Below are 14,602 nucleotides of genomic sequence, written 5' to 3'. Positions count from 1 at the left end.
AATGACACTGTTCTGTAGTTTCCACACTCAGTTGGGTCACCTTTCTTTGGAATGGGAACAAATATAGATCTCTTCCAGTCAGTTAGCCAAGTGGTTACACATCCAAAATATAAAAGACAAAGCTTCACTATCTTTGCCTCCAAGGAGCACTCTTGTTGCACCTTTATCAAGACATATGTATTTGTTCTTTTGGTAGTTCATGGGATATTTAGCACTTTTTTCCAGCACCACAACTCAAAGGACACCAGAGTGCTCTATAAATTATTTAGAAACTAGAATGTGTACCTTTTTTACTATCTCTGGGTAGATTATGCTTTGGGCCAAAGGACTGAAATTAAGAAATGTTATGTCACCATATATAGCTGATCTAAATCTTTATCAAGTCTCTTCCTTCCTTAAATGATGTTGTGAGGTACCACTGAGTTAATTCTGACTCATACAGACTCTTTTCCCAATAGAATCAATTCAACATTGCCAGATAATGCAGCATCTTCACAATTTCTTATGTGCTTTAAGCCTGTTGTGTCCTTCATTGTACCAATCCACCTAATTCACTGACCCTTTACTGAGCATGATTAACTCTATCTCCTACCATAACAAACCGCTGGCTATACTGTGGGCAAAAGAGTATAAAGATACTGATCACACAGAAAGATCTGGAATTCAAGGCTGGTTCAGAAGTCACATGATCACAAGATATCAGGTAAGTCCTGGTTTTCTTATTTGTAAAAAGAGGTAACACATTTCTCACCCACTCCCCCAAACGTACTGCGAGGCCATGAATATAAAGTATTTTTTTGTAATGTCTGACACACCCAAGGTACTCAATAAATAACTAGTGTCATTATAGCTCAGCCTAACATATTATAACCTACTTTCCATAGAAGCTACTAGAAAACCAGAAACTCTGGAACCATGTTTACATTCCAGAATGTAAACAGATCCAGTTTTTTTCCCCCTGACCCTGTTTCTCAATAGCTAAAATTTATCTTTTGTAATACAGTTTCTGATCAAACTTCCTTTTGGGCTCAGATAGTCTTTATTTATATGGTATCTGAATTGCCAAAAGCTAATTTCTACAATCTGAGAATAGAAGCTCTTTTTATAAGCTTCTGATTCCGGCTTTCATTAAAATAATCTTATTATATTTAAATGAATCTATCCCTGCAGGTTTGTATGGAAACTTTAAAGTATTTGGAAACTTTCCCACTAATAACTTTACAGGAATACACTGATAACTAGGACAGGAAGTAGACAATGTGTTCAGAGTGCAAGGGGAGCCTGACACAGCTAGTAAATAACATTAACATTTTGCATGATTTATCATAACAATGCATATGCTTTTATTTCCTGTTTCATGTTTGTTTTAACAAAAAAAAAAATCGATGTCCTCCTTAAGTCATTAAGACTTCATTCTAGGAATATGCCCCATGTAGTCTGTGACTTCTAATAATTAAGTCAAATAGGAGTAGCAGTTTGAGAAACAGATGTAGCCTTTTGTTTTAATTGCAAGCACTTATCTAGCAGTTAGGGAGCTCTAGAAGGGAGTTGTGCTACCATCTCAGAAGTGGATGGTTCAAATCTACCAGCCACTCTGTGGAAGAGAGATGGGCTCTCTCTCCCTCATGTGTGATTTACAGCTTTTGAAAACCGGCTAGAGAGGTCAGCTGTGAGAAGGTTCCAATTCCATGTCAGGCAGTTGAGTTGTTATTAGCAATTATCACCACTGCGAGCAAGGGGAGCTTGGGAATTGTTGAGGCTTACCCATGTAGAAATTTGAGCTGGGGAGGATGCATTTTTATTTTATTATGTTCTAGCAAAAGTAATTGCAGTAAAGAATGTACTTAACAAAACTCATCTTTAAATTTAACAAATGAATTTAAACTTTAACTCAAGGGATAAATATTACAAATCGGTGAAAACTTGGGCCTCAGTATTTATCTCTGTTATGGCCAGGGATAATGTAGAGTGATAATTTCCACTTAAGCATATAACTCCTTATTGTCCTATAATTGTACTTATATGTAAAATTATGAATTACAGTGATAAAGATTGCTAGTGTGTGTGTGTGTGTGTGTGTGTGTGTGTGTGTGTGTAAGAATCTAATAATAACAGCTCATACACTCATTACCCTCTATTGGAACTGACTCAGCTTACCCTCCAGCAGGTTTTCAGATACTGCAAATCACATTAGGAGGAGGCTGCCCATCTTTCTTCCTTGGAGTAGCTGGTGGATTCAAACCACTAGAGGTGCTGCTGCCTGTGGGCTAGTGATGCACGTCCCCATGGACTATGTCATCAGAGACCTGAAGCACTTAATGAAGAACATCAAAGACCTCAGCCTTCAAGTATGGATTACATCTCAACATCAAGAAAAGAAAAACCCTCACCAGTGCACCAATAGGCAACATCATAAAAGATAGTGAAAAGACTGAACTCACTGAGGATTTCGTTTTACGTCGATCCACAATCAACACCCATGGTAGTAGCAGTAAAAAAATCAAAACACATGCTTCAATGGGAAAATGTGCTATCAAGGACTTCTTTAAAGTGTGAAAGAGCAACAAAGCCACTTTTAAAGACTAAAGTCCAACTGGTCCAAGTCATGCTATGCTCAATTGCTTCACATGCATGTCAAAAGTTGTACAATGAAGGATGACCAAAGGAGAACCGACGTTTTTGACTTGTGGTACTGATGAGGAATACTGAATATTACAAAGACTGTCAAAAGAACAAACAAATCTGTCTTGGAGGAGGTCCAACTAGACTGCTCCTTGGATCCAAGGAAAGTGAAATACCATCTCACATACTTTGGGCATTTGTCAGGAGGGGTCAGCGTTTGGAAAAAGGCATCATGCTGGGAAAGGTGGAGAGAGTGATGGTGAGCAAAAGAGAAGAAGAGCCTAACGACATGGACTGACACAGTGACTGTAACAGCGTAATGAAGACTGTAATGATGGCACAGGCAAGATTCCTGTACGTTTCCCCTAAGTCCATTCACCATGAGTTACAGGTGACTTGCTGGCCTCAACAACCACAAGAAGAAGACTATCAGCTACTTTATATGAAGCCTCTCCTTCCATCCTTAACATTCTGCTCTCTCTGTCTCTGCTAAGGAAAGCTTCAAGAACTTATGGGGCTAGGGACCAAACCCTACCTGGGAAAATGATGACTTCGTTTCTTTTGCTAAATGATAACCTTGCTAAAAGACCAATATCTTCTCAGCAGAAAAGACAGTGTTTTAAATGACTCAGAAATTTACTAGGTTATATTTTATAGGATATTTAGTTATCACAGTTATTTCTAAAATGATCTATTTCAATAGATCTCATTGAGGGAAATTATGGCTTCTCCTGAGGAGTAGCTGTTGCACTGTATCTGATGGGTATTTAGAATCTGATTTGTACCAGAGACCTTGTTATTTTATGATTCTGTGTATCATTATGGATATGATTTTGCATTTGAGAAAGACCTCACTGAAAGAGTCATTACTTTTAGAAATATTTCCAGTCTATTCTGAGTGCTTGATCTGAATTCTTGTCAAACTACTTATTTCAAGTCCTTCTGGATGAACTCAAAGCTTAATAGTTTCTTTTCAAATAGGACAATACAATAAGCTCTAACTTACTAGATAGTCAATGAGGAAATTGTTACATGCGTAAAGTGGAAATTATCAGTCTAGAATATCCATGACCATTATAGAGATTAACACTGAAGCCTAACTTTTCCATGATTTGTATTATTTATCCCTTGCATTAAGGTGTAAATTCATTTACTGAATTTAAAGATTACTTAAGTATGTTCCTTAAGGGCAATTACTTTTGTGTATTCATATTTACTTTTGGTAGATATTTCTCTAAATTACCTATCAACGCTCAACTCAATGAATTATAAGCCTGGGTTCCTCAAACTGCTAACATATATGAAAAGCAAGCAGTTACTCTACTACTTACTAATCAGTGTGTTAACAACATTTAACAGCAACTGATACACTACTAACTTATGCTAAAACTGATTTGCCTTACTGAGTAACATGATGGGTACAATATGAGACCTTTCAAAATCATTGGTTAAAGGAAAATGACTGCCTAGAAAAGCCTTGGTGGTGCAGTTTATGGGTGTAATTAAAACTTACTACTCATTTTCTAATAGAAAGAAGTGGCCATCTGCTTCTATAAAGATTTATAGCCTTAGAATCCAAATGGGGCAGTTCTATTCTGTTCTACAAGATTGCTATGCAGCAGAATCAACCATGGCAATGGTTTTACTCGTTTTTAAACTGCCTATCAGTTTTATCTCTCTTTAGGCTTAGCGTCCACCTACTTTCTTTCTAAGGTGTACTTCAGGGTATGCATTGAGGACTAAGAGTTAAGAATAAATACTATGTAACATGGGAGAGACAGAAAAACATTATGGTGGGTGAACTAAGTCTCTTAAGACTGAATAAGGCCATTATTGTAAAAAGAGAAGGATAATTAGTGAGATGTGTATAAAAGTCCAAAAGGGAAGAGAAGAGGGCAGATAGGGAAATCACAAAGTTGCAAAGTTTGGTGGTCAGAGGGAGTGAGTAAAGGAATTAGGAGAGACCCAATAGGGACTTGAAAAGATGGGTTAATAGTAGGCATAGATCAATGGTGATTGATTTTATAAAGCACAATGTATGCAAATGATCTTATGAAACACAATGTGCATGAAGGCATGCATAAAGTATACAAATTTTGTATGCAAACCATATTAAATAAAATTTTAAAAAAATAACAGTCCTCTTTAATTATAACACTAAATAGTACAACTTAGTATTAACAGTTTGAGCAACTTTTAGTTTCACATGTGAGTCAAATGATAAATCTCTTAAGATAAACAAAATACAAACAAGTTCTCTTGGTCAACAAGTTAGGAAAACAACCATATTCCTCTATTTAATTGGCTGAGGTTTTACCAGGCAGAACCAGAGGAGGCTCAAGTAACGGCCTATTCTTTCACTAATTGCTATAAGGGAGAAGAGCTCTGTATACTCTCCTAGCCAAAACCCAAATCATCATCCTTGGCAGGCACTCCTTGGCACTCAGATAAAAAAAAAAAGAACAACTCCATTCAATAGGATAATTAACTTAGTTATCTGTACCCATCAGAATGTAATGTTGCTCCAAAACAGGTCTTTTATAGAGGAAAGGATCACTTCTATGACACAAAATTCTAACCCTAAAGTAAGTACTTGTTCAGGCATTTGAAACCATTTAAAGTTGCTTCTGAGGTGAATTTACTTCCCTCCAACAGGAAACCTAATAGATGATGATGATTATTTGAGAAGTACGATGACATTCTGACTGGCTCAACTAAAAGGCTGAATCTTTTAAATTAAAAAATAAGAAGTCACATTTGACAACAGTACCTCTGTCTTCTAAAGCATATGCCCTTTGCAGTTAAGGACATACTGCTTACAAAGATCCATCTCAGGGCGTTGCTAGTTAATGTCTACTGTTATGTACCACTGTTTCAGAACTGACCTGTAGCTGACCCTCCAGTGTGTTTTCAGAGGCATTTAATCTCACAGGAAGAGACTACTCATCTCATGCAGCAGCTGGTAGATTTGATTCACGTGCCTTTGGGTTGGCAGCACAACTCCTTACCTCTAAGCTACCAAAACAAGTTAACCATTTATCCTTGGTCATTCTCAAACCCATCCTTTATACAGAGCACTCCTTTATCGCAAAGTAGAAAATGTTGCCTTTTCCAAGGATTTATGTAAGAAATCATCTGAAGAAAACACCTATATATGCTATATAAAATATTACTGAATCTATTTTTAATATTTCCCAGGTAATGATCAAGGAGATGAACCTCTCTTTAAGTTTAATGAGCTTGTCTGTAGGGAGTTGTGCTGTGAACCTAAAGTTGCCTTTATTTTTTAGCCATTACAGTTAGCCCCCTCTGGTGTCCAGTTACCTTAACTGCAGACACATGGTTTTGCAAATTAGCATGATCTTGCAAATCATCAACAGCTGTAGGTCTAGGATAAGAGGAAGAGCACTTTCCACACTGGGTAGCAAGACTTGAGATGAGGAGACTTGTTGCCACAAGTGGCATTGCTGTAGAGAGACTGTGGCAAGTTGTGACCTGAGGCTTCTTGCAGTTGATCTGGCCACAGTTAAAGGTTTCTAACTTCTCTGAGGTAAACCTTGTTGGATGCTTTGGATTTGACTGCTGAACTCAAACGAGTGCCTGGACTAATTGAGGAGTTGTGCCTTGGAACTTGGGCTAAACCCTGGATATGTATTGGGTGATATTCTTTGTTTCCCTCACTCTCCAACTTACTTTTCTAATATATGCATTCTCAGTACCACAACTATCAGCCTGTGAGTCAGCAATGAATAAAAGAATCTCTTGTTATTGGTATGGTTTCTAGAGGCACCATGGGCTGGGTGATGAGCTCTTCATCTGCTTTCTGCACTGAGGCAATGAAGTGTTGTGCTATTCTTACTCCCTTTGGCTTCTTCAGAGAGACATTCATGGCCTTTTTGTACCTATGTCTCATTTTCTCCTCCTTTGACATGCTGCTAACCCAAAGGCAGAGCCTCTCTGGTTTAACATATACACTAGCAGTTTCAAGGGAGAAAGATGGGCTATCTCCTCTTGTTCAATTTATAGACTAAGAAATTCATTGGAAGGTCAGTTAATAGTTCTGATTCAACGTCAATGAGTTGAGTATTAAGTATCAATAAAGAAAAGGAAGCAAAGAATCAAATTTTGGAAATGCCCAATGAACCTGGATGACTTCATGAAACTCTTGATCATCTGTCCTTATTCTAAATATTTTCTTGTAGTAACCATCAGCACATATCCACTTTGGAAGTAAGAAAGGTAAAAATATGCAGAACAATTGTATTTGAACTCTGGGTTCTTCTAATGAAACTAAAATATGATACAGCACAAATGCCTCTCCACCCTGTCACTGTAACAGACAGCAAAGGCTAGCATAGTATGTTTGGAAGTAGGACAAGTAAATTATCTTCTCATTACTTAACAAACATGAACTGAATACCTGAATGATGCACTTTAATGACTACTGTAATAATAAGATTACTTGTCTAACCTAAAAGGACTCAAATTCTTTGGCGGCCTGTATATTTTTTTTAACTTTCTCACTCCTTCAAGTTAAATCAGGGTCATTGAGTTGGGCAGATCTTGCTCAAACCTGAGCCTTGACAAGCTACATAACTTTAGGGAGATTAAACCACCATTTCATTTAGAAAACTAGCATCCATTTACGGTTACCATAACGTTTAAATAAGAAAAAATAAAAGGGAAAAAAATCATCTTATGATATTATCTGCTATGCATCAACTATGCATTAAATGTATATATGACTTTTCTTTTTTCTATTTTTCCTTCCTCAGATAACTAACAGCAAAAGTACTCTGATTCCCTCTAGCCTGTAAGCTCCAAGAGTCTAAGTACCTTAGAAGGTACTCAGCAAATATATGATGTATGAAGAGTAAGTGAACAAGAATTACCACAAGTAATGTGTTCATGATATAGTTTTAGGGAGATATAGTGGAACAGTGAGTAAAGCATTCATCTGTTAGTAGAAAAGCAAATGATTCAAACCTACTAGCTGCTCTGTGTGAAAAAATCTGACAGTCTGCTCCCACAAAGGTTGACTCTATCCTATAGAGGGAACTCTGGTGTCTAAGTGGTAAGAGGTTCTACTGCTAACCCAAAAGCAGGTGGTTCAATGGGCAATCTCCTCCCATGTGATTTACAGCCTCTGGAAACCTGCTGGAGGGTGAGCTCTGAGTTGGTTCTGACGTGACGGTACACACAACAGCCATCCTATAGAACTGCTATGAGCTGCAGTCTACTGGAAGTGAGATTTTCAAGTATAAGTTGTTGGCATCCTTGTTCTGCCCACAAAGTATTTTTGTAAGTACACACTGCTAATTTTTTAAAGATGTTACTTAAAAAAAATAAAAAGGCATCTTGTGATTACAAAAATATCTTAGAGGAGGGTGTGATTCCCAAAATACATGAATCATTCTCATTACTTGTATAAAAATATGGTACTTTTAGTAGGTTATTAGTCCCTAGGATTATTTTACATAAAAACATGAAAACACCCACTGGAGTCTACTCTGAGGGCTTTCTGTCCATATCTGATTTCCTCTGCAAATTCTCGAACTGAATACTAAGCTTTATATGTGAAGCACTACTTCTCTCAGAAAAAGATTATCCTTATGATTTTTTTAATGTCAGTTATTAAAGTAATTTGAACTCTGTGTTACCAAATATGCAAATTTAATCAACTAGCTATGTTCTTAATTAAAAGTAAATGAGTTTTAGTTAATGACAGTGTAAACCAATAAAAAGCATCTACTTTATACCTTTAAGTGATACAAACTGAACATGTCAGATATAAACAAAATCATCCTTAACTGTAAAATTTGTTTATATTCTAAAGCATCCCAACTCTCAGGAAATGTGTTTATGTCGGATTCACCCTTACTTTTCCCTTGTGGTATGTTTGAATGTGTTAAATTTTCTATAATAGCTTCATGCTTAGAACTGAAATACTTTTATCAGAAATATAATAAAAACTGATCAGTTAACACAGCCAAATGTGAATGTTAACTACATGTTATCCCTAAAAATAAAATGTTATTCTATTTTTGCTTACAATTTTTCCAATTTCTATTTCATTCAGATAAATGGAAAGTTTTCACAGAAATTTTACAAGGCAAACTGTATGACTGTCAAAATAAACAATGGACTTTCTAGTTAGAATGGGTGAATGACTGCAATTAAACCTGTGAAAGGCAGAACCCATTTAAGTCGGAAACTTGTGAGAGAAGGAAAAACACTGATAGTGACAGGAAAGTGGTTAAGACTGCGCTGCATTCTGTTAAAGGTGGAAAATCTGCAAGATCCTGAGAAATAAGGTAGACATCACTTAGTCCCATCTCCCACAGGCTTCCCTGTGGAAACAAGTTCTTATCGCACATGATACATCAAACCAGCCAGAACACAATAAACAGAAGGACTTTACATGTAAAAGAGCAGTTCAAATTATCTTTCCTAAAGATATTCAGAATAGTATCTCAAAATACCTTTCCTAAATATCTATCTGATTCTAATATAAATATGGGGAATACTACTATCATTTGAACATTAATGATTGATTTTTAAAGGAAAAAAATATAGCAATACCCAGAAAGAACTGCAGTAAGTGGGATTTTAGACCTCTTACATTAAAAACTGTATTATAATAGGAACTTGAAATGTACCTTTGATTTATTTTTTAGTTTATATTAAAAGATGTAGCACAAGATTATCTCCTATCTTAACATCCAATGTATTAAACAGTTCTAAAACACAAAAGCCTGCCAACTAAACAGATAAAATATCAGTGAAACAAACAAACAAAAAATTTAAAATATGTAATCAAACTTCAAAATTTAGTATCTGATCAATGAATGACTCAGTGATAACTTAATCCTTTTCTCTTACAAATAAGGAAGTTTAGTAACTTGCTCTTCTGGTTAATCAACACTTTGCTTTTTCACAAGATCTTCATGCCCACAGGATACATTCATGCTATGGGGATGTGGCCTTAGGCCAGGCAATTGTTTTCCTTGCCTTAAAAACTCTTTTTGCTTAGTCATTTTAAACCCACCAGGTCTGTCTCACTGGCCCCTTCCTGATGATAATTGCTACAAAGAACTAACAAGGAATGTAGGCACCATGGACATCGAGTATTAGCTTGGTCTATTTTCCTGTCTTCTATCAATAATTTTTTTGAAAAATCTACTTCCTGTTCTTGAAAAGGAGAAGGAGGCTGATATGACAGAACTATAGAGTAGGAAATGGAGTTGTAAGAAGAAATAAACAATATCCACTCTCTCTCATTGTAGTGCAAGAGATGGAATGTTCAAAATGGCTTTCCGAGCCACTGACTTGGACTTTTGCCACGTGGCTCAGTTGCTGTCGTTGTTGCTAGCTGCCATAGAGCTTAAGCCTTGTCCTATCCTGTGCCATCCTTACTAGCTCTGATATGCTTCAGACCACTGTTACAATAACTGTGTAACTATCTTCTAATGTAAATGATATAAACAGAATCTTTCTAGAGGTAATACGTAAACAGAGTACTATGAATGGATTGGTTACTGTTGCCCTATTTCCAGGCGCAAATTGAATAGGTCTGGAGACAGAAGTTGATCTTAAATTATACAGTCCAAGATTATAATGTCTTTCTTTTTTCAGATGGTACCATACTGGACAAAGTTCTGCTCTGCTGTTCACTGGGTTACTATAAGTGGCAGTCAACCAGATAGTGCCTAATACAAAAATAACAGAGACAGAAAAAAGGAATCATCCTATCAGCAAGAGAGAAGTGGAGTGTTAATTCTCTCTCTTACAGGCTACAGAGTCCTGTGAGAGACAGAAAAGAACTGAGATTCAAACAGCAATTGTAGCAGCAGAAGTGGCAGAACCAGAGACTGACATGAGACAGAGCTGTACAGGAACTGCTACCCACAGCTGAAGGTCTTGCGCTTAATGCCGTAACTGGCAGGACTAAGAAAGTGTGTAACATTAGCTCAAAGCCTTGGGGACAAATATCAGCGATACTTGGAGCACACCTGTGAAGCTGTCCTGAATGTATGTATCCCCATAATTATAAGTATGATCTGTTAGGCTGGTGTGGCCACTGCAACAAATTAGCAGACCCAACAGTGAGAGCTCTGGGAAGAACAGTTGTTGCTAGAATTGGTAATAGAAGATGCAGGAGAACGGAGGCACGTCTGATTTAAGAGGAATTGGTTACGTTGAGGATGTTGTGGATGGAGATTCTTCACCCTTATGGAAATAATAGCAGTCAGATGTGGTAATCCTCATGCTTGACACACTGCTTTTATACTCATACTATAGCTGAGGGTAAGTCCCTTTGTTTTTGAACCTAGATGACTAAATTAAAGTGAAACCACAAAGCAGGACATAAGTAGTGAAAGAACAAACAAATGGAAATATATATTTATTTCTACATCTAACTATTCTGTCAGTAACACTAAACTTCCATGAGTCATTCCTACTAAATAGCTGCACAAAATTAAGCATATAACTTGCTAGGTGTGCCTATTTTCTCAACAATAAAATAAAAAGAGTGAACACATTGATCTCTAAGGCCCTTTTTAATTGAAAATATTATCTTCTTTATATTCTGGATTCAGTTATCAGACGGAGAGCAGAGACTCATTTGTTTGCTCTTTAAGGAAGTGTCTCTAAAATGGAGAGTATAAAACAATCAGAGAACATAAGGAAAAAGATTAGTATTTTTAATATGTATGTTTTGATCCAAGTTTCAATCTAGTGTTACCAGTCTACTGTATTCTGACCACCAATGGTGAACTCAATGGGAGAGATAGAGAATGAAGACTATCCAGAGCACAGGGGCTGGCAGAGATTCCCTTGTCATTTTTAGCATTCACCACTTCTCTGGTGCCATTACATAGATTTACAGGTCTTACTGAACACAAATTGAGAGGGGCCCTGGTGTCATCGCACATAAAGCACTAAGGTGTTAACCAAAGGCCCATAGTTAGAACTCACCAGCTACTCCATGGAAGAAGATGGTGTCGTTTGCTTCCATAAAGATTACAGGCTTGGAGATTCTATAGGGCATTTCTACTCTGTCCTAAAGCTTTGCCATGAGTTGAACTAACTAAAGATATAGACTTGGTTTTTGTTTCTTTTCTTTTTTTTAAATTTTTATTGTATTATTTTTACGTGTACCATCAAATCAGATCTGACTGGTAAAGGAGGAGATTTCCCCCTCCTTCTCCAGCAGAGCATCTGGTGGATTTGAACCGCGTACCTCTGGGATTGTAGTGCAGTGTCTTGCCACTAGGCCACCAGAGCTCCCTGGTTTTTGTTTCTTTAATATCAAATAGTTCTGGAAACTCTATGAAGTTGGAAAAACGATGATAGTTACAGTAAGGCTTCAGGCCTTTTACTCATATATATATGAAGGGCTCTTGTATTTAAAAGTCACTTGGGCCTAAAGGTCTAGTGTTAGTTTTGAAGGAACATTCTTCTTAATTGTGCAGCACTCCTCTGTCAATTTGCTACACTGAAGTGATCTAGGTTTGCTGTGATGCTGAACCTTGTCCTACCGGGTGCTTAAAATGCCATAATAGCTGTCCATGGTGGACACTTTAGTGGAGCTCCCAGCTAAAACAGGTTTGGAAGCAGGAGTGGCATCTACTTCCTAAACCACATGCCTCTGGAAACTCTATAAACTTGGAGAAATGACGATATTTGTAGAAAGGCTTCAGGACTTTTGTTCATAGGGTTGCTATGAGTCGTGCTCAACCCGATAGCAATCAACAACAGCAACAACTATCAAATAGACCAGAAACTTATAGGGATTTTTGTGATTAAAAATAATGTCAATAATGCCAATAAAATCAAGAAATGTCCGGGCTGATCTGTTTCCTTTATAGAGGAAGTCCTATGTCAATCTTATTATGAAGCAAATAAATGGCTATCTGATTAGAACTTACGAGAAGTTGTTGCTGTTGTTACTGGGTGCCAACCAGTCAAGTGCAAATGATAGGGACCCAAAGAAAAAGAGATAGAACTCTGCCATATTCTGTACTGCCCTCATCATCTCTGATATACCTGAGCCCATTATTATAGTTACTGTGGAAATCTATCTTGTTAAAGGTCTCCCTGTTTTTCTCTTCCACCTTTAAGGATAAGATAGTGTCCTTTTGCAAGTTCTGGGCCCTCCTTACAACTTGCCTTAACTATATGAGATGAAATTTCATCATCCTTGCCTCAAAGAAGTACCTTGGTTGCACTTGCTGCAAGACAAATTTGTTCTATTGGAAGTCCACAGGATATTCAATACTCTCTTCACCACAACTCAAAAGAAATTTTTATTCTTCTTCTGTAATCCTTATTCATGGCCCAACTTTCAAATGCAAAGGAAGCAAAAGAAAAGATCAAAGGTTGGATCAGGTGTACCTTAGTATTTAAACTGATATTCTTGCTCTTTAGAATTCTGGTGAGTTCCCTGACAGCAGATTTTCCCAATGTAAGGTATCTTCTGATTGCTTGACTACTGGAAACATGGGTGTTGATTGTGAATCAAAGTAAAAGAAAATCATTACCAACTTCAATATTTTCTCTATCTTCATGATGTTGCCTATTGATCCAGTGGCAAGAACTTTTGTTTTCTTGATGTATACTGAGATATAATCTGAATCAAAAGCTATGGTCTTTGATCAAGCAACACTGTGTTATCCGAACAACACAGGTTGTTGATGAGTCTTCCTCCGATGCTTCCTGATGCTACGTTGTTCTTCATGTAGTTCAGTTTCTCAAATTATCTGCTCAGCATACAGATTGAATACATATGGAGAAATGATACAACTCTGATCCACAAATTCCCAGATTTTAAGCCATGCCAGTTTCCTTTGTTCTATTCAGACAATGATTTCTTGGTCTACACAGACATATTCTTTGGTCTTCTTTGTTCATTGTCCCACTTTGATGAATATGAAGTATATGAAAATATTTATTGAGGGGGTACCTTACCCTTTAAACTGACATCCTTGACAGCAAATTTGCTGCAAGGATTCCTTTTAAGAACTGAGTTAACTTACCACATTAAAATCTAAATTTTTTTCAATCCATGATTTTGCTTCTTGAAATTCATCTTTCATTCCCATAATAAAAAGTGTATCCAGGGCATCTACTATAGTTGCTCCTTTGATGTTACCTGAAAGTATCAGAAAAATATTTATTCAATAAAAGTAATTTTAAGAGATACATACATGCAAAGCGACCATATCTTGGGCAAGGGGAGGTGTATGAAATGGGATTTATTAATAAACAATTATACTGAACATAGTCTAAAATGTTAAAGAAAATAAGAAACCAAAATTAAAATTATCATAGGATATAAATAGATTAATCTTCAAAGTGCCTCTTCAGTTACAGAAATAAATCTCTTAGAAATTTTATTTGTGATTGCATTCTCTAGCAAGAAAATAATAGATCTAAAACAAAGGAACAATACTCATATTAATTTTAATGTAATTACACCAAGTGCATTGCACCTGTGCAAAAAAACTCTCTAAACATAATTAGATCTAAAATTGCTTAGTGATTGCTCTAAGAAACTGTTCCTCTAAAAAGGAAATGCCACCTTCTCTTTGAAGTTCTAGTTGATTGTGAACACTCTACCCAGCTTCCCAGCCCCAGACTCTGTTTTGTTTTGTGGGGTTTTTTGGTAGGTTTTTTTTCCCGAGTCCTCAGGACATGAAGATTTTACATTGTCTTGACTTCTCCTGAAATTACAAGTGTGCATGTTTTATCATCTGAAAACACCTTTAGAACAAATAAACTATGTCTTGTTCATCTCTTCATCCCTCATGGTGTTCTTAAAATCATGCTGGTACTTCCCTACTGACTGGCTACTGAAAACTAAATGTTATCTCCTTCACATATAACAGCTCTTCTGGATAATCTAGGACCAGGTTTAAAAAAAAGAACAGAAATTGTTTTGCAGTCACACTTCTTAAAAATGCCAACTTGAGAAATT

General features: G+C 36.7%; 1 protein-coding gene across 1 annotated transcript in view; it reads right to left on the bottom strand.

Moving 5' to 3' along the window:
• The window catches only part of MAN1A1 (mannosidase, alpha, class 1A, member 1), a 293,657-nt gene that overhangs the window by 203,783 nt on the left and 75,272 nt on the right, over positions 1-14,602 (bottom strand). Inside the window, exon 3 of the mRNA XM_006878992.1 lies at positions 13,662-13,777. Within this exon, the coding sequence (XP_006879054.1) occupies positions 13,662-13,777 (116 nt within the window). The remainder of the gene's footprint in view (positions 1-13,661; positions 13,778-14,602) is intronic.

Source organism: Elephantulus edwardii, unplaced genomic scaffold, assembly GCF_000299155.1.
Source record: "Elephantulus edwardii isolate Elephantulus edwardi_28Jun2011 unplaced genomic scaffold, EleEdw1.0 scaffold00002, whole genome shotgun sequence".
NCBI classification, from domain to species: Eukaryota; Metazoa; Chordata; class Mammalia; order Macroscelidea; family Macroscelididae; genus Elephantulus; species Elephantulus edwardii.
The sequence above is the reverse complement of the archived record's forward strand: the minus strand, read 5'-3'. Positions and strand labels throughout refer to the sequence as shown.